At 35.0% G+C, this 25470-nt stretch overlaps 1 protein-coding gene across 1 annotated transcript in view; it reads left to right on the top strand.

Moving 5' to 3' along the window:
- Nucleotides 1-6159: 6159 nt before the first annotated feature.
- Tgap1l10 (GTPase activating protein testicular GAP1 like 10) overlaps nucleotides 6160-25470 on the top strand; it is a 94812-nt gene continuing 75501 nt past the window's right edge. The window contains exons 1-10 of the mRNA XM_063282810.1: nucleotides 6160-6320; nucleotides 8180-8353; nucleotides 11216-11365; nucleotides 12715-12756; nucleotides 13354-13435; nucleotides 17839-17916; nucleotides 19512-19575; nucleotides 22373-22549; nucleotides 24669-24847; nucleotides 25262-25423. Of these exons, the coding sequence (XP_063138880.1) occupies nucleotides 8214-8353; nucleotides 11216-11365; nucleotides 12715-12756; nucleotides 13354-13435; nucleotides 17839-17916; nucleotides 19512-19575; nucleotides 22373-22549; nucleotides 24669-24847; nucleotides 25262-25423 (1074 nt within the window). The 5' untranslated portion in view covers nucleotides 6160-6320; nucleotides 8180-8213. The remainder of the gene's footprint in view (nucleotides 6321-8179; nucleotides 8354-11215; nucleotides 11366-12714; nucleotides 12757-13353; nucleotides 13436-17838; nucleotides 17917-19511; nucleotides 19576-22372; nucleotides 22550-24668; nucleotides 24848-25261; nucleotides 25424-25470) is intronic.

Raw genomic sequence — 25470 nt, forward strand, 5'->3', positions numbered from 1 at the left:
CAACATGATAGTTAAAACTTTGTAAGCGATTATTTTAATTTTAGTAGTTTGTCACTTTTCTATTCTTCCAGTGAAAATAGTTACTACCAATGCTGTCTGCTGTACCAGGAAACTGTAAGAGCTGTACCCAGCGACCTATGAAGAACGGACTGTGCAAACCTATAAGGAAATATTCTCCTGTTTGCTGATTATTTTCTGCTCTAAGGACACAGGGTTTGGGACTCTTGATCTGAGATTAAAAGAATTTATGTAAATTTGAGGAGTTTTGATGATTATTAACAGTGAGCAAAGCCTTGATGATGTACGTTTGCTCAATAAAAGACAGGGTTACAGCTCTCTAGTTGGGAAAATTTAAGAGCATGAAAGGGGAGAAGAATGATTATTGAGAAGCTTAAGGAATGGTGAGAAAGGAGAAGAAAATAAAAAATGATGAGAATCTTCAATAAACAGAATCCCTGAAATAGTAGCTTGCATCTACTTCTGGCCCCAAGTGATTCCTGAATCAGCACTGTTACCATTCCCACTAAGGACCCTCCCTATGCTGACGAGGTTCCTCAGCACTGGGTCATAGACAGAATCAGAGAATTTTGTAGACATACGCATAATTCAACATAATATTTCAGACCAAAATTCACTTACAATTTTGTAAACCTATTGGTTGCTTTCATTACAAGCATGTATAAAAACTTCCAGGATTATAAAATATCATAATGATGAAGGTGGTGTTCAGGTCAAATCCATGTTGGATAATCCGAGTTCTATATCTGAGGTGCATTGTGTCTCCAGCAATAGGTAAAGTCTTTAACACTCTAGAAAACATCCGAGGGCAATGGCCTACATTGTTTTGAGAGTCTCATGAACAGTACCAAAGCAACAGAAAAAATAAAACTGAATGTTTATTTTTTTATGCCAAGTTTTGGTGCCATTGTAGACAGTCTATGAGCTTTTGTGGGGACATTTTTAGTCAAAGTGTCATAGCACACATGTGAGTGTGTTTGCGTGTGCATGTGTTTGTGTGTGTGTATGTGTGTCTATAATTATGTACACATATTTGTACTATTTTTTATTTCTGTAAATAATAGAGGAACATAATTTTTATGCTTCTTATCACTTCTCTTGCTGTTTCCCTCTCTAGGATCTCTACGCGATATGAAATGGTCCCTTTTATTTTTGACTTCTTCAGTTTTCCTTCCTGTATGTTTGCATGTAAAATTTGAAGTTAACAATCATAGATGAGAGGGAATTTTCAGTATTTGCCTTTATCAGTTTGGTATACCAACTTAAAACAATTATGATATTTATAGGTCTATCAATTTACTTTCAAGTGTCATTTCCGGTTTTTAACGATTGAATGGGCTTGTACAGTATATATATATATATATATATATATATATATATATATATATATATATATCACAATTTTGTTTATTTATTCATCAATTTAAAAACATTCACACTGTTTCCATATCTTAAATATTGTGAATAAACTGGCAATGAGCATACATTGTGTGCTGGCTCTGCACCCTGTCCTACACCCAGAGGAAGCCTGACTCACAGGTGCTGTGAAATGAACAGGATGACAGGAGAGGCCAAAACATGTAATCCAACACCTGAAGGAACTGGATCCCCCAGGATCTAGAGACATAGGAACCTGGCCCAGCCAGTGGAACAGCTGAACATGGCCTGAACCTGGACACAGAGCACACCTGGCACGCTGTCTCTGCATCCACTATTACAACACCCAGAGGAAACCCAACTCCCAGAGGCTCTGAAATTCACAGGATCTCAGGATCCCAGGATCACAAAGGAAGCTTGACGCCAGGAGATTTCACACAACCAGTACCACTGGAGCTCTGATGAACTCAACATTACATTTGAGGTCACAACATTTTTCCCAATACACAGCATAACTATGACCACACAGAACTCAAAGAAACACAGATCTGTGCCCAGCCAGAGAAACGGGTTACTTTCAAGTTGCTCCACTGACTGGAGTAAACCCAGGGATCTGGATCCTCACCTAGTCTTGCAACACTGTGAGAATACTTGACTCCAAGGAGCTCTAACACACCCAGGATCTCAGGACCTCAGGATCACAGGTTGCAAGACTCACAGAATCACAGAAACAGCTGAACTCTCGGGAGTTCTGTCACAACCAGTATCATAGTAGAGACAGGCTCCAGTCACAGACAGCAATGGGCAGGTAGCACTAGAGATAACCAGGGGGAAAGAGGCAAGCACAAGATTGAAAACAACAGAAACCAAGGCTACTTGGAATCATCAGAACACAGTTCTCCCAATACAGAATGTCCTAAACATAACAAAGGCAATATCGAGCAAACCAGTAGGCACCTTCAAAATAAATGGACAGAAAGTTGAAACAATCACACTAAAACCAGGGACTAGACAAGGCTTCCCACTCTCTCCCTACTTATTCAAATATACTACTCGAAGTCTTAGCAGAGCAATCAGACAAAAATGTACCTTAGTGTTTGGTCTACCATCTGCAAAAGCACTTTGTTTTTTGTCCTAGGAAATAAAGCGATCATTTTACAATTAGTAATACTTTCTCCAATCCTGGCTCCAGTGTAAAGGCATGTTTATAATAACTAACTTGATTCTCACAGTAGTGTATTGAAATAAAGACATTTTTGTCTTGATTCCTCCAGATCATGTGAACTAACTTTTAACTCAAAAGTGGGTTCATGGAAAGTACTCATGGTAGCAATGTTCAATACCAATTCCTAAAACTTCAAAGTTGTCACGTGAGTAGAGGTATGCTCTGAACTGCCAGGACAATGTTTTATGCAAATTTTCAATATCCAAGAAATAAGAAAGTATTATATTCCTGACTATCTAATTGTTTTGCAGACGATGATGATGACCACAACATTTTGTTTTAAACTTGTCTGGCTTCAAGCTAAAATCTATGAACGCTCTGATTTTCAACAGTGTTATTATTTCCAATATATACATTATGTTCTTTAAAACTTCTCTCAATGTTTTAACATCGATTTTCATTAGGAAGGAATGAAGCTAAAAATATGCTCATTTATTTCTAATTTTCTTTATCATGAAACTAGTTCATGAAACTATCATGAAACTGGTACATTTTATAAAGTAACTTTATGTTATTTTTGAAATGTTTGGTGACCACCACTGACTGCTGTTTCTCCGTCACACTTTGATTTCTAGGGATCTTAAAGTATGTCTATGAAAATTTTGGTGTCATTGTACATAGTTCTTGAAAGATAAAACATGATTTGGTCAGAGTGATATTCATATAGGAAAAGTATACATGAAATTTTAAATCATATGAGTAGGGCACAGTAAAAAAAACCTACAAAAATAGTAATCACTCCATTATTACTGGAAAGTATGTTATTTGGAGAAAAATGTTCAGCAGCATATGGAAGCGTTCAGAGCAGAGAAAGAGAAAAAGACTGTGTATGAACGAGGCTGACTGGTGCAGAATGGGGAACATCTGAGTAGAAAATGGGAGACGCCTGTGGTAGGAAGAAAAACACACCCTCAATAAAGTAGAGGACATTCGAGAACATAGATTTGATTCTGTATTTCTTTTATTACTTGCACTACAATGTATTTCCTTACAGTTAGAATTACGTAGCAGACAATATCCATGAAAAAAATTGTAGTTTGATAGACTTGTGCTATCTTCATTAGTTCTGTGTAACTACACACATCAGTTGAAATACAGTTTGCAAAAGGTATAATTTGACACTATCACTCAAATTCCTTTGTTTTAAAATCATAAACCTTCTAAGATTACATGATCGTTTTATGAGGATAATGTACATAACGTATACTGTTTTAATTATGACATTTACACATTATCTCCCAGGTTGGTTCATTCTCCATGCTTTGAGTCTCTAGGATTTACTATAAAAATGTAACTATACACTCATAATTATCTATTCTTTATTGTAGATCTCAGTGTTGTCTGACTTTCAGCATTCTGAATTTATCTCACTTAAGCACATTTATCTTTAAAGTAATTGTGAGTTTTGTCTCTGTTAGATATTAAGGCCCACAGAGTTCATGGTATCTGAATACTGAATTTTTCTTGTTGACCTTTGATTGATTCAATGAACTAGGTAGTAAGAATTTTCGGGGTGAATATATATTACAAAATATTTTTCAAAGTATTCCTTCAAAATGCAGATATCTACCATCTACCCATCCATCTATCAATCTGTATATCTATCTCAGTGTTTCTATTTATGAAATATGAATATATATGTAAAATATATACATACACACACATAAACAAACAAACACACACACACACACACACACACACACACACACACACACACACACACATGCTTTAAAACCAAAGGGTAGAAGGAAAAGAAAATGAAATGCATGGGTCACATTGTCAAAACATGCCATCTCTTCTAATACACCATAACATTCTGTCAGCCTGACTGCTACAGAGTCCGCAGACTTCAGTAGTTTGTCAACTAACTGCTGTATGTAGTTCAATATTGTATGCTGGGAATGAGAAGAAAATTTTACATTGAATCAGAGTTCTCCATTCCATATTATCTCACCATAAAGGTAATTTCAATAACAAATGTGATACTCATAATTGACTTATATTATTTGGAAGTGGTCTGTCTTGATTTGTTCAGACTATGTGAAGTAATTCAAATCACCAGTGTCTTGGAAAACTATTTATGTTAGGAATGTTCTCTACCAATTCCTTAATGATAGAGAGTTATCATGTGAGGAGAAGGATGCATTTCCATAAACAGGAGAAAAGTTTCTGCAAACCTTTAAAAATATCTGACCAGTTTAAGAGTGAGAATTATTTTATGCCCAAACAAGTTGATAACGCACCATGATTGCAAAGATTTTTTATTTGTAACCTCAACCCACAGTAGAAGAATTCTGGTATTCTGCAAATTGTTTTCAACAAAATTTAACAGAATACTGATAAAATAGGTACAACACTCCATTCATTATTTGCTTTCAATTTTATTTAATGAGGAACTGCATTTTCCTAATATTTTAACCATATCTTTACATTATTCTTGAATAAATATAAGGACTGCCATTAAATGCTGTCTCCCTTTGATTCTAATTCTCAGGGACGATAAAGGCTTTTTAAGTAAAAGTAATGGTGTCTCTCCAAATTTCTTGAAAGGGGTAATATACGATTTAATCAAAATTTCCTTCTGTTAAGTAAATGTATATTTTAAATATTCAAACTGTGTTGCAGGACACAGTAGACAAACCATCAAACGAATAGTCTATATAATAATAGAGGGCAGGCTTTGATTATAGATGAGAGAGTGCAATATACAGAGCTCAGGGCAGAGAGAAAAACAACTTTATGTGACCAAGTCTGTCCATGAGAAAAGGGAGAAAATCATGAGAAAAATTAAAACTAGCGGGGCCAGAATAAAGTTCGCCTTCATAAGGAATAATACTCTAGAACGTTTAGAGAGTTTCCATCCTGTAGAACAAGACAGAAAGGTTTGGAATGCTATGGATATTTAGATGGGAGATTGAGTCTGAGATTTATAGAGTATCTCTCAGGTTGTTTCAATCACAATTCTTTGTCTCTAGGCTACACTCTATAAAATTTACTGCATATTAATAATTGTGTGTCCTCCTCTGTATCCTTCAAAGCTGTCTGGCTTCACAGAACTGTGTGAAGGTTTCAGACTCTCTGTCAGTAAAGCACATTCCAATTAAAATTCTTTGATATTTTGTGTCTATTCAGGTCTAAGGTTCACAGTGTTAATGTCGTCTCCATGCTACCTTTTTCATAAGGAGCCTTTTGTTGAAAAATAAGACTTGACAATCTTCTAGGATTCACATGCATTTCACAATATTCCTCTTATCATACACATGTCTATCTATGTATCCATCCATGTATCTGTATCCTCTCTCATCTATATCTATAAGGACTGCCATTAACTGCTGTCTATCTTTGACTCTAATTCTCTGGGACGTTAAAGGCTTTTAACTATAGATGTAGCTATGTCTACATATATATGTATACTTATAATTGTGAAAATGTTATTCATTACAAATACTGGTGGTTCCACTTGTGTATTCCATGTTTTAAAGCTAGAGGGAGAGAAATGGAATGCACATGTCACTCTGCCAGATGGCATGAGCCATAGAATATTGACATCACAATGGTTCTTCAGCCTGACAACTACAGAATCCTCAGACTACAGTTGCTTTCTAGCCACTGCAGTCACCGGTTTGGTGTTTAGAGGCAGAGAGGCGAAGGAAAATTCACATTGTTCGATGAATTCTTCATTGCAGGCTCATCTAAAAAGGTATGTATTTATATAATTTGATTCTCATGATAGACTTATGGTATCAGGAAGTGTTCTGTCTTGATTCTTCCAGATCATGTGAAATAACTCTCACCTAAAGTGGTTTCTTGAAAAGGTAATCATTGTAGCAATAGTCAACACCAAACTTCTACAGAAACAAAGTTATCACATGGAGAGGGGTATATTTGAGTTACAGAGGAGAATAATTTGGGTAAATTTTTAAAAACTGTACAAGTTAGAAATGAGGATTACTTTATTCTCAACCCATGTACATTACCCACCATGACTTCAGATAATGATCTTAAGAAACTGGTAAATCTAACCCAAAATCTAAGAATTCTCTGCTTTTCATGAAATTGTTATTTTTTCCATCACACCTTGTATTCATTGGAATCTAAATCTCAAATTTAACATTGACTCAGATTAGAAATGCACAGCTTTCATGACATGCTCATTTACTTTCAATTTTGTTCATCATGAAACTGAGGTAATACTATATTTAAACATATCTATCATTATTGCTTGATGTGTGTGATGGCAACCATAGGTGTTCTGTGTTTGAGGCTTTGATTCATGTTTGTCTTAAGTCCCTTAAAAATGGAAGCTAGGACATTTCTGCACAAATTCTTTGAAAGATGTAATATACATATATTATATTACATATTGTGGGATGAATTACTGTCACTTGAGTAACTTCGTATTTTAAATATCCAAACTGAATGAGCAGGGAAAGTAAAGGAAACACCAAAGCAGAAGCCACTGCATTATTAGAGCAGCAATATTGTTATGGTTAAGAGAGGAAAATGTTCAGAGGCATCCGGAATATTTCAGGATATAGAGAAAAGAAACAGGTTTGATATGATCAAGTCTAGGAAAAGAGAAGGAATACAATCAGAAGATAAAGAAGGAGATAGGTTGGTCAGGAAAAAGGACTCACAGAGAGGAGGGGGGTTCTCGCACGTATTAGGAGTTAGTATGATGAGGACGGGGACAGGATGTTGGAAAAGAACAGAAACGCAGATGGGGATTTTAAATTTATATAAAGTATGTTTAGCCCCTTCAGGAATAAAGAAGGTCAGAATGGGAACTGATATCCTATAAGAACAAGTCAATGGAGAGTCAGATGTCCCTTTTGCCACAAGGGAAATATGTACCTTTGTTAGACAAGACAATTTCACAATTTTTTGACGAATGCTTATTTTCTTTTTCATTTTTGTTATTGTTGTTGTTGTTCTTCTTCTTTTTGTTGTTTATTTTTATCTATCTGTTTGTTACCATCAGGAATCTTTCTTTACTGTATCTTGAGCTGGACCAAGCCTGGCACTTCTGAGTCCCTCCCAGAGACCTAACTAAATCATCTAGATAACCTGATTATTTCTTCACATCTACTATGATAGCTAACAAAGATTTAGTTATGGCATTTTCTCAGAGTACCATATCTGATATCTGTCATAACCTACATCTACATTAGTACTCAAAACAATTTCAAATTTTTGGTTATACATTAGCAGTGTAGTAACTTATTTGGATGTTATTACCACAACATTAGGATCCACATTAAAGTGTTGCAGCATTTACAGTTTGAGAACTATTTCTCTAGATCCTTCCATTTACAATTCTTCAAACTACCCCATGACTCTTCAGAAAAGATTCCCACTTCTGAAAAGATCCCAGTTCTTCAATATGTTCCCAATAGTTTTCTTCATACATGACATATTTTCTGTTACATTTTAAATCTGTCTATACCTCAACAGAATCATGCTTGGAAAATTGAGTCTGTATTTTAACACCATTTACCCTTTGAAATAGAGTATGAATACTGGTCTTATAACTTATCCACTGAATACTTTCTCTGCTAGGTGGAGTTCTGTATGAGGAGCATTTTTTTCCAACATGGAAATGATTGAGGAAGATGTGGGAGAAGAAAATCGAGCCGTAGTTTGCCAAGGGGCCGTGGTTCTCCGAAGAGGCTGGAAAAGAAATAAACGATATCTCACCCTCTTCACTGATGTTTTGGTTATATCCAGTAAACTGTAAGTAAAAGCATCATGCATTCCTTACTATAAGAGGCCACACATGGGAAAAGATTTAATGTACAAAACTATTTAAACTAGCCATTATTTTTGAGATTATAATTACTTCACTGCTCTCTTTCCTTTTCCTCTTCCATGTCCTTCCATAGATCCCTCCTTCTTCTCTTTTAAAATCATGGCTTTGTGTTTTTTATTACTTGTTCTTACACATTATTTCATATAGAAGCTAACTTAGGATACACATATATAATAGATATGTATATACACATATAAATGTATAGTTTCTAAGTATTTAAATATAGCATGCTCAGTCAGTATAATACTGTGTGTATTTGTGTTTTCAGGAAGGTATATTTGGCATTAGATAAGCAACTATGTGATTTTCCTAGGGGTGGGGTGCTCTCTTACTCTCAAATTTCCTTAGTGGCCTTTACTTCTTGAGTAGGGTTGATGCTTAGTTGACTAACCCTACGTAATTGCAATTTTTTTGACACATTACTTGGGCACATTTAAAAAATGAATTAAGGTATTACTCTGTTGTTTTAATCTGGCAAAAGATTAGCAACAAGCTACCAAGGAGACTGTTATGCTAGCATGTGTCCACAGTTCTAGCATTTTTAAAACTAACTTATGAGGATTACAAGTCATTATGAGAGACTCGTGAAATATACAGGGACGCATTTCTCTAAATAAAATAATAAATCCATGATAAGCAGGAGCCTTCTTGCTTGGTGTTAACAAATACAGTATAGAAGCAAGACGGTTGGTCATAAGGGGCTACACATGTAAGTCTCCTGACCTCATAGCTTCCACATAAAATGAAGAGACAGGAAGCAACTCCTATCCCTCCACTAAAATAGGAAACTGCTGGTACTAAGTCTTGCTTGGTTTTTCTGCAGACACTAGAGAAAAGTGAGGTGATTGAATGAAGCTGTGTACATGGTTATATTGCAATTTATGGCCATAGAGGGGTTTTCTGGGACCACATCATATATAATCTCCACTGGTCATGATCATAGCCTTCTATTATTCTAGAAGGTGTGATGTTGCTGCTGACATTATCACTTTAATATTTTAAGTGCTGTTCTCATAAGTACATAAAATTATCAGACATCAATGAAATAGTCTATAACATTTTGGGGGGGTAGGGGTTGTAATTTTCTGAGAATCAGTGAATTATTTTCCAGAAGATCCATTTCACAGATTGTGAGAAAATAAAAGATTCAGGTGAGAGTTCTTCTGTACATTATAAATACACCAACTGGGTACATTTTTCCTGCAACCCTGATCAGTCATGTAAGCTCCTTCAAAGAAAATAGTTAGTGACTTATTGAGGCAGGCTGAATATAAGAGAATTGACTGGCTGTCTATCAATCTGTCCATCTTTCTTGATTCTCTACACAGCTCCCTACATTCCACACTGGAAAATCTTCACACTTTATTTTAAAATATAGCTATCAACTTATCTGAAAAGTGAAAAAAAACTGATCATTTGCCATATAAGTGGAGTTGCTGGAAGGAAGTCAACTTCATTTTGTGTTGTGAGAATAAAGGAAACAGCAATTGTTGGTTTCTTAAAGGCAGTTTATAGGGTCCCTTCTGTCGGGTTGCCATAGTAATTAAAACTATATTTAGATTCACATTCATATTATCTAAAGAAGGTTATCAAGCTTATAAGAAATGATTGTCATGATTTCCATTTTCAAAGAAGCTTATCTCTTAACAGACCATGGAATGAGAAGTTTTAGGTTCAAGGATTTCTTGGAAATTTTGATTTTTATATAGGTATATATATATATATATATACATTTAGATGTTTTCAATGGTGAACGTAAATAATAGATATAACTGTCTCGTATTACTGAGACTTGTGTGTATGTATATCTTGAAGTTACATGTTACATGTTACATGATAGCGTGTATTTTGACTATAGCATGTAACATCAGAATACATGAGGAATCTTTTTTTGTAGTGCAATTAGTCTTCACATGTTTCCAATATTAAAGGATTATATACAGGAATCTTTGGAGCATGGCTTATTCTTGTGATATTCTGTCCCCAGAATTAGAGAGGGAGTCATTTATAATTCAGTTTTGTAGCCACATACTAGAACACGAGTATTCGAAGGTAAGTTTAATACCTGGGTTTACACAGCAAACACACCAGATTATATTATGTCCATCATTAAAACATTCCAAAAAAATCCTTGAATGTGGGTTGGAGATCTGTCAGGAGATAGAATGGAAAGGAAAATTGAGGAAAAAATCATTAAACACACTGTATTTTTATGGAGAATTCTCAAGAGCAAATTATCCATAAAAGGAATGAAAAAAGAAGAAAATTTATACCTCATAGATGATTGTTTGTTAAAAATACTTCTAAAAATGCCAGTATGTTTGATAGGAATACATTCTTCTGATTAATTGGAAAAATTATTGGTAGAAAGAATCGTGTTTTTGGTTACTTGTGCGATATATACTTTGTGGGTTTCCTAAAGGAGCAACTGGAAAGAGGTAAGTGATTCATTTAGTACAGGGAGATGCACAAGAGAAAATGGATTTTGTAAGTCAAACAATAATTTTGATTTTATTCTAGAAAACTTGTTACATGTAATTAATAAAAATAAAAGTCTTGAAATAATTTTCTTTGTGTATTATGAGAAAAAGCAAAGCAAAATGGTTGTTACTTAACTAAATCCAGGTAAGAAATATTGAAATAGGTCACTTTCTAAAAATGAAGCTCTGCCTGGATATAGAAATGGATGTGTCCTCCTCTGCTCTGGGGCTGGCAGAACTGGGTCTTACCACAATTCCAACTACCATGCAAATTAAACTAACGGAGATATTTGATTCTCTTTTTAGGAATAAGAAGAAGTTTAAAGTAAAGCATGTCATTCCATTGACTTACCTGTGGCTTGGTAATGAAGTGGACATATTCAGGACAGACAACAGCCCTGCTTCCAAGTCCATTTACCTGTATTGGCCTATGGGAAATGCTGTTGTCACCTTTTGGTAAGTACTAAATTTCGGACCGGTGATCACAAGAGGATTGTTTCAGAATTTCTGGGTTGAATTAATGGTGTGTAATTCACTTCCCAGTGAATGAGTACTCATTCTAAAATTCCCCAATTAAAAAACAACAATCAGGCTATGGCTATTGGTGACCATTGAAGAATGTGTATCTAGTAACTTCTTTCACCAAAGATTTTCATCATCACAAAATGTTTGCAAAATGAAAATCAATTTTATTGTGTGTGTATATAGGAGGATATCTCAACTTTCCCACTTCTATGATGACCCTAGATTTTCTATCCTCTTCACCATATACATTTCTACATGTAGGTACGTGATTTCTGTTCTGATTTCTGATGTTCATCAAGACTCCACAAGAGCTGTGGGGCAGGACAAAAGTGCATTGTCTTCTAAGAAAAATGTTGACAGGACAAGGTGTTACTATATCCTAGACATTCTTCTCCTCAGAATGATCTGATTTTATCTGTGTTTTAAAAGTGCACACATATATAGTTTAGTATATTATATTAAAATGTGACATATACTTTCTACACACACATTTTCTTAAAATTTGTATTAAGTTGAATGATGAAAAATTACTCATGCAATACACAAGTATTTAAATTTCCGTGTAGCAGATTATCACTGTTGTCTACAGTCAATTAAAAAGGACTAGTGGCATTAGACCATCAGAGTCAGGTATAATTTGCAGAGTTAAGGAAAATTTCAAATTTGCATTCTTAATTTTCATAAGAAGATGTGCTCATGGCATATTTATATTATCTTGAGTGCAGTTGTGGAAATCAAAGGGAGTGTGTAGCATATGCCTTCTGCTCTACACAAGCATACACTGAAATTCAAATTTCTTTTCTACATGAAAAGTTCATGCACACCCCAAATTTGAGCCCTTTTCATTCTTCTGCCCAAACTCTTAGTGTCATCACACAGTTGACTCAGATAGCATAAACAAACGTTTTATGAGAATTCTAAGCTCTATGGGTTTGCTCTTTACATGGAAAAGCATTTGTCATAGACTCTGACAAAAGAGAAGATCACCTTTGGTTGTTATCTGAATATTTTCTACTCCTCTGGTAAAAATTCTAAAGATGGTGATTTAATGCTTAGTGTTTCTCCCTTATAGAATACGATAAGTATTATATTTAGGAATGGTAAAGTGTCAAATGACAGCAATTCCACTCCAAAAAGATGGGTCGTGAAGAAGTGGAGTCATTTGGAGACTACCAAATACATCTATACCATAATTAATTGCCACAAACAACATATTTTTATACATAATAACCTTAGAAATCTTACCACTTATCACAACTCTAATTTTTTCAACTTTACAGTTCCATGGAAGAGACCATTTGGTGGTACTTCTTTCTACAAAGGTATTTTACTTATGTTCATATTTTAATTCCTTGGTGATATAGGAATGCCAGTATGTGTTTTTGTTTTGTTTAAAAAAAGTATATATATATATATATATATGTATATATTTCATAGTCTGTCTCGAAATCAGCTGTTAATTAGATGATGAATGGATAATGCTTCATATTCTCCTGTCCATTGCTTATTTTATTTAATTTTGGGCAAGTTCGTCATGTATTATTTATTCTTTGTATTAGAGTAAACACTACTCTCAAGTCTTAACTTTAAGTTTCCCTAAGTAGATGTCACTCTAGTATGCATATTCAAACCATCGGCTGCTTCCTCATTTGAGGTAAAGCAGATTTCTACTATTCTGTTTGTTTCAGATACATCATTTTCAGGACTGGCTATATTATTTAGGTCAATGTACTATTATTACCTGACCATGTTGTTTCTGAAACATTTTTGAGAATTCACCAGTCAAATAATGAACTTTGCTGAACTTATTTTCTTGTATTGAAAGTTAAGATGATTCTGAAAACACCATTAATAGGGATTAGCTTGAAATAAGCTACTAATTAATTTTGCTGTACTATATGTTTTATTGCATTTGACAGATCCATTCGTGATGCGAAGAAGCAGAACAAAACAGATCTATCCCTGCAGATATCCACTGAGGACATTGCATACTGTGACACTGTATGTGAATACATATGAAAACTAATATTCCAGGTTCATGATTAGGAGAGAGACAGTTTGTAAAGTAATGGACGATGGAGACATAAGAAGTGCATTGATGGGGAGAGTGGAAGTGACGAGGGAGGGACAGGTAGAGAATGTAGGCATTAGTGTGTGGATATTGTATCTGTATTCCATGCACACATAGGACTCTCATATGTGACATGTAGATAACAACATGAAACAAAACTGATTCATGTACTAGCCGTCTGAAAACAGGAAATAATTTTTGTTAAATCAGTGAAAATTGAATAAAGTAGTTTCAACAGCAAATCATTCCCATGAGGTATTATTACTACAATTAAACTGCCCCCTCCTGAGGCCTTATTGCTTATATATAGCCTTTTGTGTTTTTTCCACTATTCCTTATATATTTTAAAATATTTATGACTAGTAACCCAGTCTTGTTATGTAAGATTATCATAAAGATTTAGAGTTCCTCTCCTTACCGAATCGCTCAGTGATATTTTAGCTCCTAATCTTCATCCTGTGCTACTTCTCTATGTCCCTGACTGTGCACCCTCACACCTGCACTTGAATATCAGCTACAAAAGTGTGGCCTTTTATTCTCATATTCATTTGAATATCTAGTCAGGAGGGCATCTTTACACATAACTTCTGTTCACAAATTACCCTGATAAATTTAACAGTGGTGTGTGTGTGTGTGTGTGTGTGTGTGTGTGTGTGTGTGTGTGTGTGTGGTGTTTACGTGTGTCTGTGTTCATCTTTGTGTACAGTGTTTAGGATAAAACTCACAACTTCACACATACTATTCAGTAGTTCTATCACTGAGTTAAACTTAAGTGTCTTTTAAATAATTGTCTATTTTCTTAATGCTTAAATTATTGCCTACTTTCCAGTATTGTTTTAGTGCAGATCAAATATTTCACTATTATGCAGCAGGTAGAGCATTGAAGACATTTCCTACTGTAAAGCAGAAAAGACTGTGGCTTAGTGATCACCATCTCTGTCTTTCATAAATGCTAATGGGTATAAAATGGACCTAAAGCCAGTGTTCTAACACGTCACTGTGGATACTACACTACACTTACCAAGGTGAAAACAATGAAGCTGGTTTAGATCACCAAGCAATTTCTTCTATTTACCAGGTCTACGTTATACAAAACAGTAATTAAATATAATATAAAATAAATTTCAATTCTGTGACATAAATCAGGGAACAAGCACTAACGTGGCTGACCATTTGTGTCCTCAGGACAGAGAAGAGCAGAACGACCCATAGGGAAATGTTCTCTTGCCTCTGCTGTTGACTTCAGCTGTGGCAAACCCTCAGCATAGGACATGAACAATATTCCTAATGTCTTTCAACACTCCTGTGACTTAGATACAATTCCTATGAAATGAACATTTTTACTAATTTTCTCCTATGACTCTATGCTTTAATATTTTATCCTACCATAATTACTGAAAACCTTTTGTGTAGTTCAGAATATTAGTAATATTTACTTTTAGCTTGCATTCCTGTTATGATATTTCCTTCTTGTCCTTCAAGAGACATTATCAAATCATCAAAACACTCTTCTACCTTTCTTCAATATCCTCCATTATTTTCTTTCTCCATGTTCTCTAGTGAGTATTTAGAAATACATAATACTTCATTTTTATATTATATGTATTATAAATAGTAACATATATGCAAATTTCTTATTGGTTTTTTGATTTTCTGTTAATAGTTCAGCCTTTTCTTTTAATAGTTTGAAATTTTTTGAATTATCCATGTATTTCATTATACTTAAGATACACCTGTAAAGATCTTCTATGGATAAATTAGGAAAATGTTTTTACTATTTTCATGTTTGTATATTTCCTCCAAATTTTTCCTTTTATCTTACTCTTAATATTCAATGTACTTTCCCACACTGCTTATATTTTAAGGTATATCGATGTAGACAATTTTAAAATTATCTTTATTAGGTAATTTCATATAAGTATAGAAATGCCAAATCACCTGCACAGTATCATGATACCCTCCAATTTTTCCCCAATCGTGTTCTTATCTTCTCTTGAGTGCAATGATTATCAATGTATAAAATATTTTCTTTAGGGCTTAGTATTGTTTAGAAAAGAACTGCATTGTCCTCCTGAGTCAATGCATATGCCAAGACTGGGGGACAGTATTTTACTACATGCCTACATGACTTTAAGTAATGTGTTTTGAATTTCATACCTTGTTAATAATAGTATCACCAAATTCTTGAACATTTATTCTATTAATATGCAATTTCAATGTTTACAGTTATTATTTCTAACTGAATGTATAGTCAAATTTATTAAATTATCTATATTTTTATTTATTTTTGAACAATTAAAACATTTTATTCCTCAGAGAAGAAACATTTGAACTATTGTAATGATATAAGAATGATATAAGAATGCCTCACATTTTTGTGGTTCATCATGAGTCAAGAATTATTTAAACATGTATTATAAAACTTCCCATTGTATTTTCATATGCACGCTTTAAAAATGTTAATTTTAAAAATATTATATTGAAAAGTTTCTTTGTCTTGAAGTCTGTTTTGTAAACAAAATCACCGTCAGGAAGAAATGTACACATCTTTTCAATCATTATTAAACATTGATATGTTTCTAATGGTCTGAAAACAAAATTTTTTACCATAATGTGAATTAAAGTCCTATACAAATAGTTACCCTATGGCATGTGTGGAATTCTTTATAATAAAACTTTTTGTCTTATAATTACATGGATATTTCAGATATTCAACAGAAAAACAGAAGCTTTACTTTTCCTTAATGTGCTATGCTCACATTGTGTGTTTGTGTGTGTGGGTGTTTGTGTCTAACTGTATTTGCGTCTAACTGTGTGCATGTGTGTATATGTGTCTATGTTCCTGTGTGTATATGGTTTGAATGGATGCACATATTTCATTGAGCCATGTTGGTGTAAGAAGGAAACTTACATGTGTTTATTTCCTTCTATTATGTATGATTTCTGATCCCTGATCTACATTTTCATCCATAGATGATTAATTTTACATTATGAACAAAACCTTAAATTGGTTAATTTCATGTTACATTACAACTACAAGATCCGAGCTTTTTTTTCATATTCAAAGATGCTTTTGCATAATTGTTACCCTCTGTTTAACTACATGCAAAATGAGTTAGGGTAAGGTGTCCTTTTCATAAAATTCTACTAAGCTGACCTGTAACATTAGGGTCTTCGATGAGTCTTCAGAACCACACAAACAAACACATAAACAAACTAACACACACACACACACACACACACACACACACACACACACAAGCACATGCACATGCAGAGGCTCACACACACATACACAAACTCTCCTCATTTTCAAAGTAAGAGTTTATGCCAAGCAGTTGATTAATAAAGAATAATAAAAAAAATAACATATAAAATCTCTGGGAAAGAGATGGCTTGTGAAGTGATTTCCTTCGGTCTCTGTTCAAGGTTATGGTTAGGGATAGGGAGAGAGACCTGTGCTGTGTTTCTTATTGAAGGGACTCTTTCCTAGAAACTTAAAATCCTTATCACAGATATCTGACAATATAGAAACTAACTTCATAAAAATATACTTATCTACTCACTGTCTGGTAATGTATAGATTTCCAGTACATCAGTGTTGTTTTCTCAGACTACTACACTTTGATTTCATGCTATTTCCTTCTTGCTGTCATCCTAGGCTTTTGGAGCAGATTCTAAATATGAGAGGCAGTAGAGAGCTAATAGTACAGGACCCTTCCTTATACATGGGTGTGTTAAGAAATGGAGTCTTCTCTGTAAAATATATATTTTGGATATCTAGGTCTAACATCCTAAAAGATTTCAACAAGAGTGTACAGATATAGAGTATCTGTATACCATTTACTATTTACAACCCTGATATGAGAAGAGTGCTCACTAATTTGAATTGTTATAAAAATAATTGTGCTGCTTCTCATCCTCATTTCCCTAGAGCTGTGCACATGCAGCTCATAGAAGTAGGGTCTAATGCTGGAAGTCCAATTGGGAGGTAGCAAATGTCTCTTCTCTCCTTTTAAGAGCCCTCCATGACTACCTTATGCCATAATTAAAGAAAAATCGGGATGCTTAGCACTAGCACGCATGGCATCTCAGTCACCCTTTATCTTACACAACCTGTGACAGTCATGTTTGATTTCTCAGTACCCAAGATTTCAATTTTAAGATAAATATGTTATCCTCAGTGTCTTCCAGACTTATGGGAAGAAAATAAGTTACATGTTAGAGGAGTCGTTACAGAGTATAAGTTATCAACAAAGATTAGATCATAGTAAATTTGTACATGAGCTTCCACATTGTTTTAAAGCATTTTTTCTCTCTGCACATTCTATAGCCTCTATATGTAACAGCAACAAACTTCGATACAGTCAATGACATAATCAGCAAGTTACTGCCAATGATGAGAAAACATGTAAGTTACTTTCAGTCTACTTTGAGTTAAAATGGAATTTTGCTTTTGAGATTCACATATGTGGAAATGTGTATATACAGCAGAAATAAGATCACTATACATTGATATATCATATTTGACAAATGCTACCTTTTTAACCTGAAGTTATCGAAGACATAATAATAGTCCTTTGAGTGACATTTTTTCTTGAATTCCTGTCTAGTTTTATGTGATTTAATGAACTAATAGCCTAATGATTTGGGCTATATGTTTAGATTCACTAGATAATAAAATTTAAAATAAATTGTGATTAACTTGTCATATGCTCACACATAATTTAACGGATACCAATGTTACTGGGAAGAGTTTTCTTTCGTCTTTGCTTCTCTTTTTCTTTCTTTTTTTTAAATTAGACTATACTCTCTCATCTTGCCCATTTCTTCTTGTTTTTATCTCTCTGTATGGAGGTGTAAGCGTACATGTTCTGGTGTGTTTATTTTTAACTTTGAATAAGTCTTTAATGAATGCATCTGTTTTTCTATATTCTTTTTGCATCCATATGTGTATATATCTTTGTTTTTCTATTTTAGAATGTGCATGAGTATCTCTGTTTAACTGTGTATGTATGAGTGTTGCGATGGGTTTGTGTGTACGTGTCTATCACTTTCTGTGAGTTTGTAAAATGAGAATCTCCATGATGCTCTGTCTCTGTCTCTATGCTCCACTCCCTCTCCCTTCCTTCCACTCTGTCTCACACTTTTTCTCTTTCTGTTTCATTATCACCTCTCTGTGTATGTTGGGGCATGGATGGGTATTTGGTGGTGTGTCTGCTGGTATGTTTTTTGTCTCCAGTATAATACTTACAATCTATATGGGGCAATGTCATTGGTTTTAAATAGGAGTCTAAAAGAAAATAAAATTAACAATTCTGGTTAGAGCCACTCCTGGGTGGTGCTCAATAATTTAACAGAAAGTTCTATTCCGATGATGGTTTCAAATGGATCCATAACACTTTTGCAGTGAATACGTTCCAGACCTTCTTTCCAGCATTGCATCTATTTTCCAGAATAGACCTATGTCCTTCATCTCCACAGACAGGACATCTCACATTGAAAGCCAAAAGCAGTTTTCCCTTCTAGGTACCATCAAAGACTCTCTGTTTTTGAGTATTTTGTTCACTGTTATCTAATTTATCATATCTTTCAAATGTTCCGTTGCTAAAGTCATCATAGTCACTGTGAATATATGCATCTGTGAGCACTAGGTTGTGTGCTCATGTTAAGTTGAAGTTAAATATTCCTTGCTCAGTATGCCCAGATGTGAGAAATTACATAATGATATTTGTCTTGGTTAGTGCTAATAGCTGAATGCAACTTCTTATTTTATAGTGGATCAGTAGATCAAGGCTCCATCCAGGAGGAAAGGCAAGTACCCAAAGGTTTTCTCCTGAAATCAATCCTGTTTGCTCAAACCTGTGTTCAGAAGATATATCATTAATACTGGTCTAAATAATTTCCCTGCTACAGAGCTAGATATGAAAAGTAAAGGAAATTGCTAGACTCTTCAAGTCTCCCATGTCAGCTTATTTGTGATGGTTGCTTCTTCTTGCCTTCCAGAGCATTGAAGATTATCAACTGTGGTTCTGTTCTCGCCCTGGGGAAGCTCCAAGAGTACTCCAAGGTAATAACAGGGTAATCTAAAGAGGGACTAGCTGAGTTTGGTGAATTCTCAATGTGTCCATGCTTTGTCTTATACTTAAACACTAAAACAAAATGACTTAAACAAAATGTCATTCATTTAAATCATTATTAATAACTAATATGACCTTCAGACAAAAGATAACATCTTATAAGCAACAGTCTGACAATGACAGGAATTTTTCTGTGCTTTTCTTTTTGTAAAACTGAATTTTCCTTGAAAGTCCAACAAAACAAAACTTTAGGCATCTTCTTTCTGGAGAAAACAATTAAAAAAATCATTTGGTGATCATTACAGAATATCCTCCTACCTAGAGAGATATCTCAAGGATTTCCATAACTCACATGGTAGCTCACAACTGTCTATAACTCAAGTTTCATGGGATCTAATTCTCACATCTGACCTGCACACACACCAAGTGCAACATAGTAAACAGGTATTTATGTGAGCAAAAGACTTACACACAGAAACAAGTTTAAATCTGAAATGTTATATCTTCAATTTTTTTCTATTTATTCCAAATTATATAGATTGTTTTGTAATGAATAGTATAAATGTAGCCATTTCTCTGAATCCATGTAAAGTATTCAGTTGACATCTCATAGGACAAGTAATTCTGTAACTGAATGTGAGATCATATTCTTATTTCTGGAGACAACCTGACTTAAACTCAGCTACTCCATTTATTGCCTTCTTTTATTTCAATACAAGATTATTGCCAAATAAATAATGTTAATAGAATTATCAGAAATGATTGAATAGGAATTAAAAAACTGAGATCACCAAGTGTGCATGCAAACCTAGTCTTTTCAAAATCCTGAAAATGTGAAGTTCTAACTCGTAAAGAAGATGTTCCTTCAAGTGACATAAATTTTGGCAGATTTAAGAGCACAACCATTCTGGAAATCAGTCTGGAGTTTATTCAGAAAATTGGACATTGAACTACCTGAGGACCCAGCTATACCTCTCTTGGGCACATACCCAAAAGATGCCCCAACATACAACAAAGACACATGCTCCACTATGTTCATAGCAGCCTTATTTATAATTGCCAGAAACTGGAAACAACGCAGATGCCCTTCCACAGAGGAATATTACTCAGCTATCTAAAACAATGACTTTATGAAATTCATAGGCAAATGGAGGGAACTGGAAAATATCATCCTGAGTGAGGTAACCCAATCACACAAAAACACACATGGTATGCACTCACTGATAAGTGGTTATTAGCCCAAATGCTTGAATTGCCCTAAATGCACAGAACACATGAAACTCAAGACGAATGTTCAAAATGTGAATGCTTCACTCCAACTTTGAAAGGGGAACAAAAATACCCTTGGCAGGGAATAGTGAGGCAAAGTTTAGAACAGAGGAGGAAGGAACACCCATTCAGAGCCTGCCCCACATGTATCCCATACATATACAGCCACCCAATTAGACAAGACAGATGAAGCAAAGAAGTGCAGACCGACAGGAACCGGGTGTAGATCTCTCCTGTGAGACACAGCCAAAGTACAGCAAATACATAGGCAAATGTCAGCAGCAAGCCAGTGAAGTGAGAACGGGACCCCCGTTGAAGGAATTAGAGAAAGGACTAGAAGAGCATGAAAGGGCTCGAGACCCCATATGAACAACAAGGCCAAGCAACCAGAGCTTCCAAGGACTAAGCCACTACCCAAAGACTATACATGGACTGACTCTGTGCTCCAACCTCATAGGTAGCAATGAATAGCCTAGTAAGAGCACCAGTGGCAGGGGAAACCCTTGGTCCTGCTAAGACTGAATCCACATTGAACGTGATTGTTGGGGGGAGGGCAGTAATGGTGGGAGGATGGGGAGGGGAACACTCATATAAAAGGGGAAGGGAAGGGGTTAGTGGGATGTTGGCCCAGAAAAAAGTAAAGGGAATAGCAATCGATATGTAAATAAGAAATACTCAAGTTAATAAAGAAAAAAAAGAAAAAAGGAAAAAATAAAAAGAGCATACTCTCTCATTCAGGCCAGATTTTTATGTTTTGTCAAGTATAATCATTGTACTAAATCCTAATGCTTTTTTTTTATTTTCCGCAATTTCTGTTTTATCTCTCTTCTCATTTATGATTTTGGAAATCTGCATATGATTTCTGAGACTTTTAGTCACTTTAAGTTAATGTGTCTTGTGATTTTCTCAAAGAACCAAATCTTGGTTTTATGGAATCTGTTTCTAATTGATTTCAGACCTGATATTATTTCCGGCTGTCCTCTTCTCTTTTGTTGGTTCTCTCCTTTTTGATCTAGGCTTTTCATTGTGCTTTTAAGTAGCTAGTATAGGATATAAGAATTATCTTTGTGAAGAAAATTAGTGCTCATATGTATTTTATGTACACAGTGTGAAATCTTTAAATTGCTTAATATTAAGCTTGACAAGTGAAGTAGGATTCAAATGATGTAAAAAGTTTGTTGATATTAGTACTCCAACAGGTATGTCTTCAAACTTTTAGAGCAGAATAGAACAAAAGTCCCTCTAATACATTGCACTGCTAGGTCTATATTCTGTAAAGAAAGTGGCACACTGAAATTTTTCTCGTCATTGATTTTAGAGTTCTCAGCTTACTTAATCTCTGTAAGGGTTCTAGGGTTCTAGTGTGCACAGTCTACATTATCCAGAAGAAGAAGGAAGAGGACTAGGAGTAAGAGGAGAAATATGAAGAGGAGAAATACAGCAAAGCATTCGAAATTGTATCAGAAAGTTTGCCAATATTCACTTGCATTGGTTATAATTCATGTTTTTTTCTCAAAGGAAATGAGTATCCACATGACATTATAATGATAAATATTCAAAAGAACTTCACTTCACGGGACTTAAGAAACTTTACTGCTTTCCCTTCCCTACCTGGGCTGATCATGAAATATCTAAACGCTGATGCACAGGGGCAATTCATCTTAAGGCCCAGAAACTCAGCCAGAAGCCAAAAAAGTGAGTCTGACATCTTATTTTGGGTGGCTTTTCTTAGTTCCCATTTTAAATTGTCATAAACATCACGACATAATATCATTTCCTTTCCTGGGAGTGGGTCACTGTACTAAACAAAATAAAAACTAAAAAATATGTTCCAGGTCCATATGAACAGAACTCTAAATTCTGATGTGAAGACAAGGCTTGGTTATAGGGAGAATGTTTCATTTTTTTCCAGGCACCATAAATTGGTATAGCAAGCACTGTGTGTATACATTTTTTTCCTATGAGAATTGCAGGTCTAAGCCATGGATCCTGATATGTTGCCCATCAAGTGATTGTATGATATAGACCCAAATTACCTTATAAACTGCATTTTGACAAACTATTGCAAAGCTACATAATAAAAGTAGACTTATGGGATTAAAGATATTCTGTTGCAGGGTTGAATAGAAATTAATTTAGGCTTTTAGCTAACTCTCTAATCTCACTTCAAATTCTATAAAAATACCCTTTATACCTATATCTGGAGTCAAAATGATGCTAAAATTGATAGACTGGGCATTTTGAATTTTTTTAAAATACTTTTCAAAGGATAGAATTCTTTTATAATTTCTCCTCACTCTCTTTTCTTGGAAACCTCCCACTTTCACACTTGATTTCTTTTAAATTTTGTCCTTTTTTCTTAATTATTCAATTTACCTTTGAAATATTCTTCCCTTCCTGGTCCACCCCTATGAAAACCAACCTCATACCTCTGTCCCTTTGCCTCTTAGAGGGTGCTACCCCACCAACCTTCCTATTCCCACCTCACCCATATATCCTCCCCTTTTCTGTGTCATCAAGCCGTCACAAGAGCCAGGACATCCCTTCCCCCTGAGGACAGACAAGACAAGATCTGCTACATATGCAGCAGGGGCCACAGACTGGCAATGTATTCCCTTGGGTTATTAGCTAAGAACCAGGGAGCTCTGAGGCCAAGAAAATTAATATTATTCTCCCTCTTATGGGGTTGTTCATTCCTTCCCCTAATTCGTCCAATGGGGAAACAGGGTTCAGTCTGATAGTTGCCTGTAAGTATCTGCATCTGTCTCAGTCAGATGTTGAAAGATCCTCTCAGAGGACAGCCACGTCAGTTTCCTGCCTCCAAGCATATCTTTTCATCAGCAAGATTATCATGGTTTACTGTCTATACATAGGATGGACCAGAAGTTTAGGGAAGTTCAAGAGGGCCTTTCCTTCAGTCTCTGCTCCCATTTCTGTCCCTGCATTTCTTTTAGACAGAAAAAATTCTGAGTCAAAAATTTTGAAAAGCGTTTTGGTATACATATATATATAAGTACACACACACACACACACACACACACACACTCACTCACACACACACACACACTCACGCACACACACACACACTGATTGAGATATATTTGTCAGTCTATATAATATTATTTGTGATTTCTGCCCTCCTGATTTTGAATTAGATAGCCAGGAAGACAATATGTTCTACAGTAATGAAGGCTGTTTTATACTGTGTTATATTACTCATTTGTTTTCTTTTAATTTATTTGTTTTAAGTAACATATTTAAAATTTTATTATGGATCAATATTCTAACAGAAAACTCAGAAAGGATAAAGAAACTAGAATTTCAGCTGTATTCTTACACTAAAATATATAGTCATACATATTTTCTCATGGGGGGGCACATACTGCTGCTAAAATAAACTTAACAATGGTTCATGAAAATGCTGAATAAAAAACGAAGGATAAAAAGACATTAGAAAACAGTAAATTTTTAAATGTGAATAAAGGCAGGGCATCAACAAAAATGGATGTGACTACTGAAGCAATACTCTATACATATTTCAGGGAGCTTGTTCAACCAAGGTTTCTAGTATTTCATGATGCACTGTGGAGTGAGACAGCATCATCTTGTGGGAATTCCACCTAGAGAACTTTAGACCATGTCTTAGAGACATCACTAAGATTAATAACAGTGTAGGTTATACAGGAAGAAGGCTGCATAAACACAACAGAATTATTAACCTATTAAAATAGGGACATTTTGTCATTGAAATTAGTTTTGTAAAAGATTTGTATAAATTATACTATCCCATGTAACGATCTCAACTCCTGATCAGATATGAAGGAAAAGACTCTTAAGAAACAAAGAACTTCTACATCATCGTGGTGGCACAGCATCTGTGTGCCTCACCCAGACCAAATATGCACCACCCAAAATCTTAACAATGGAGGAAAACTGTTTGGAAGAGAACTCAGTTCCATTTGTCAGGATGGCAACCTGCCGTCAGCAATTCTGGTATGTCTCATATGGTTCTTCCCTGGCTCTCTTAAGACAAAAATCTTGCTTCTAAAATACCTGACCCCTTCACTTCTATGACCATGTGGAGTAAAAATTGTGTCCCAAAACATTGGTTTTAAAATAGGAAGATGAGAGAGGGTTATTCAGGAATGATGTATTAGAAATGTTGGATTTAATCCCTTAACAATTTTGTAAAATGTGATGAAAAGCAACGTTGCCTGAACTTTAAGGATTACCATTAGGGTTGGATGTTTACAACAAAAGATTGAGGCACCAAACCAGCTTGAGGTCCTGTGTGTCCATGCAAGTACTTGAACTGCACCTGTGCATACCATTTGTCTGGTTCTCACGGAGCCAATAATGCTCTGTGCTGCACAAAGTCTGACAGATATTTCCGTATCTACTTCTCAGGACATGCTGTCCCTACTAAAAAGGGAAGGGCCCACAACGGAGGGTGTCTTTCTAGTACGTCCGAGTATAACATTGTGCCAAACAATAAAAGACAAATTGGATTCAGAAGAAGAGGTGGACATGAACAAGCAATCAGTGCACATAGTTTCGTGGATCTTTAAGGTAGGGAAAGTCCCTCCATCATCCACCCTCAGGAATCCTGAGTCTAT

The sequence above is a fragment of the Rattus norvegicus genome, chromosome 2, assembly GCF_036323735.1.
Source record: "Rattus norvegicus strain BN/NHsdMcwi chromosome 2, GRCr8, whole genome shotgun sequence".
In the NCBI taxonomy this organism is placed as follows: Eukaryota; Metazoa; Chordata; class Mammalia; order Rodentia; family Muridae; genus Rattus; species Rattus norvegicus.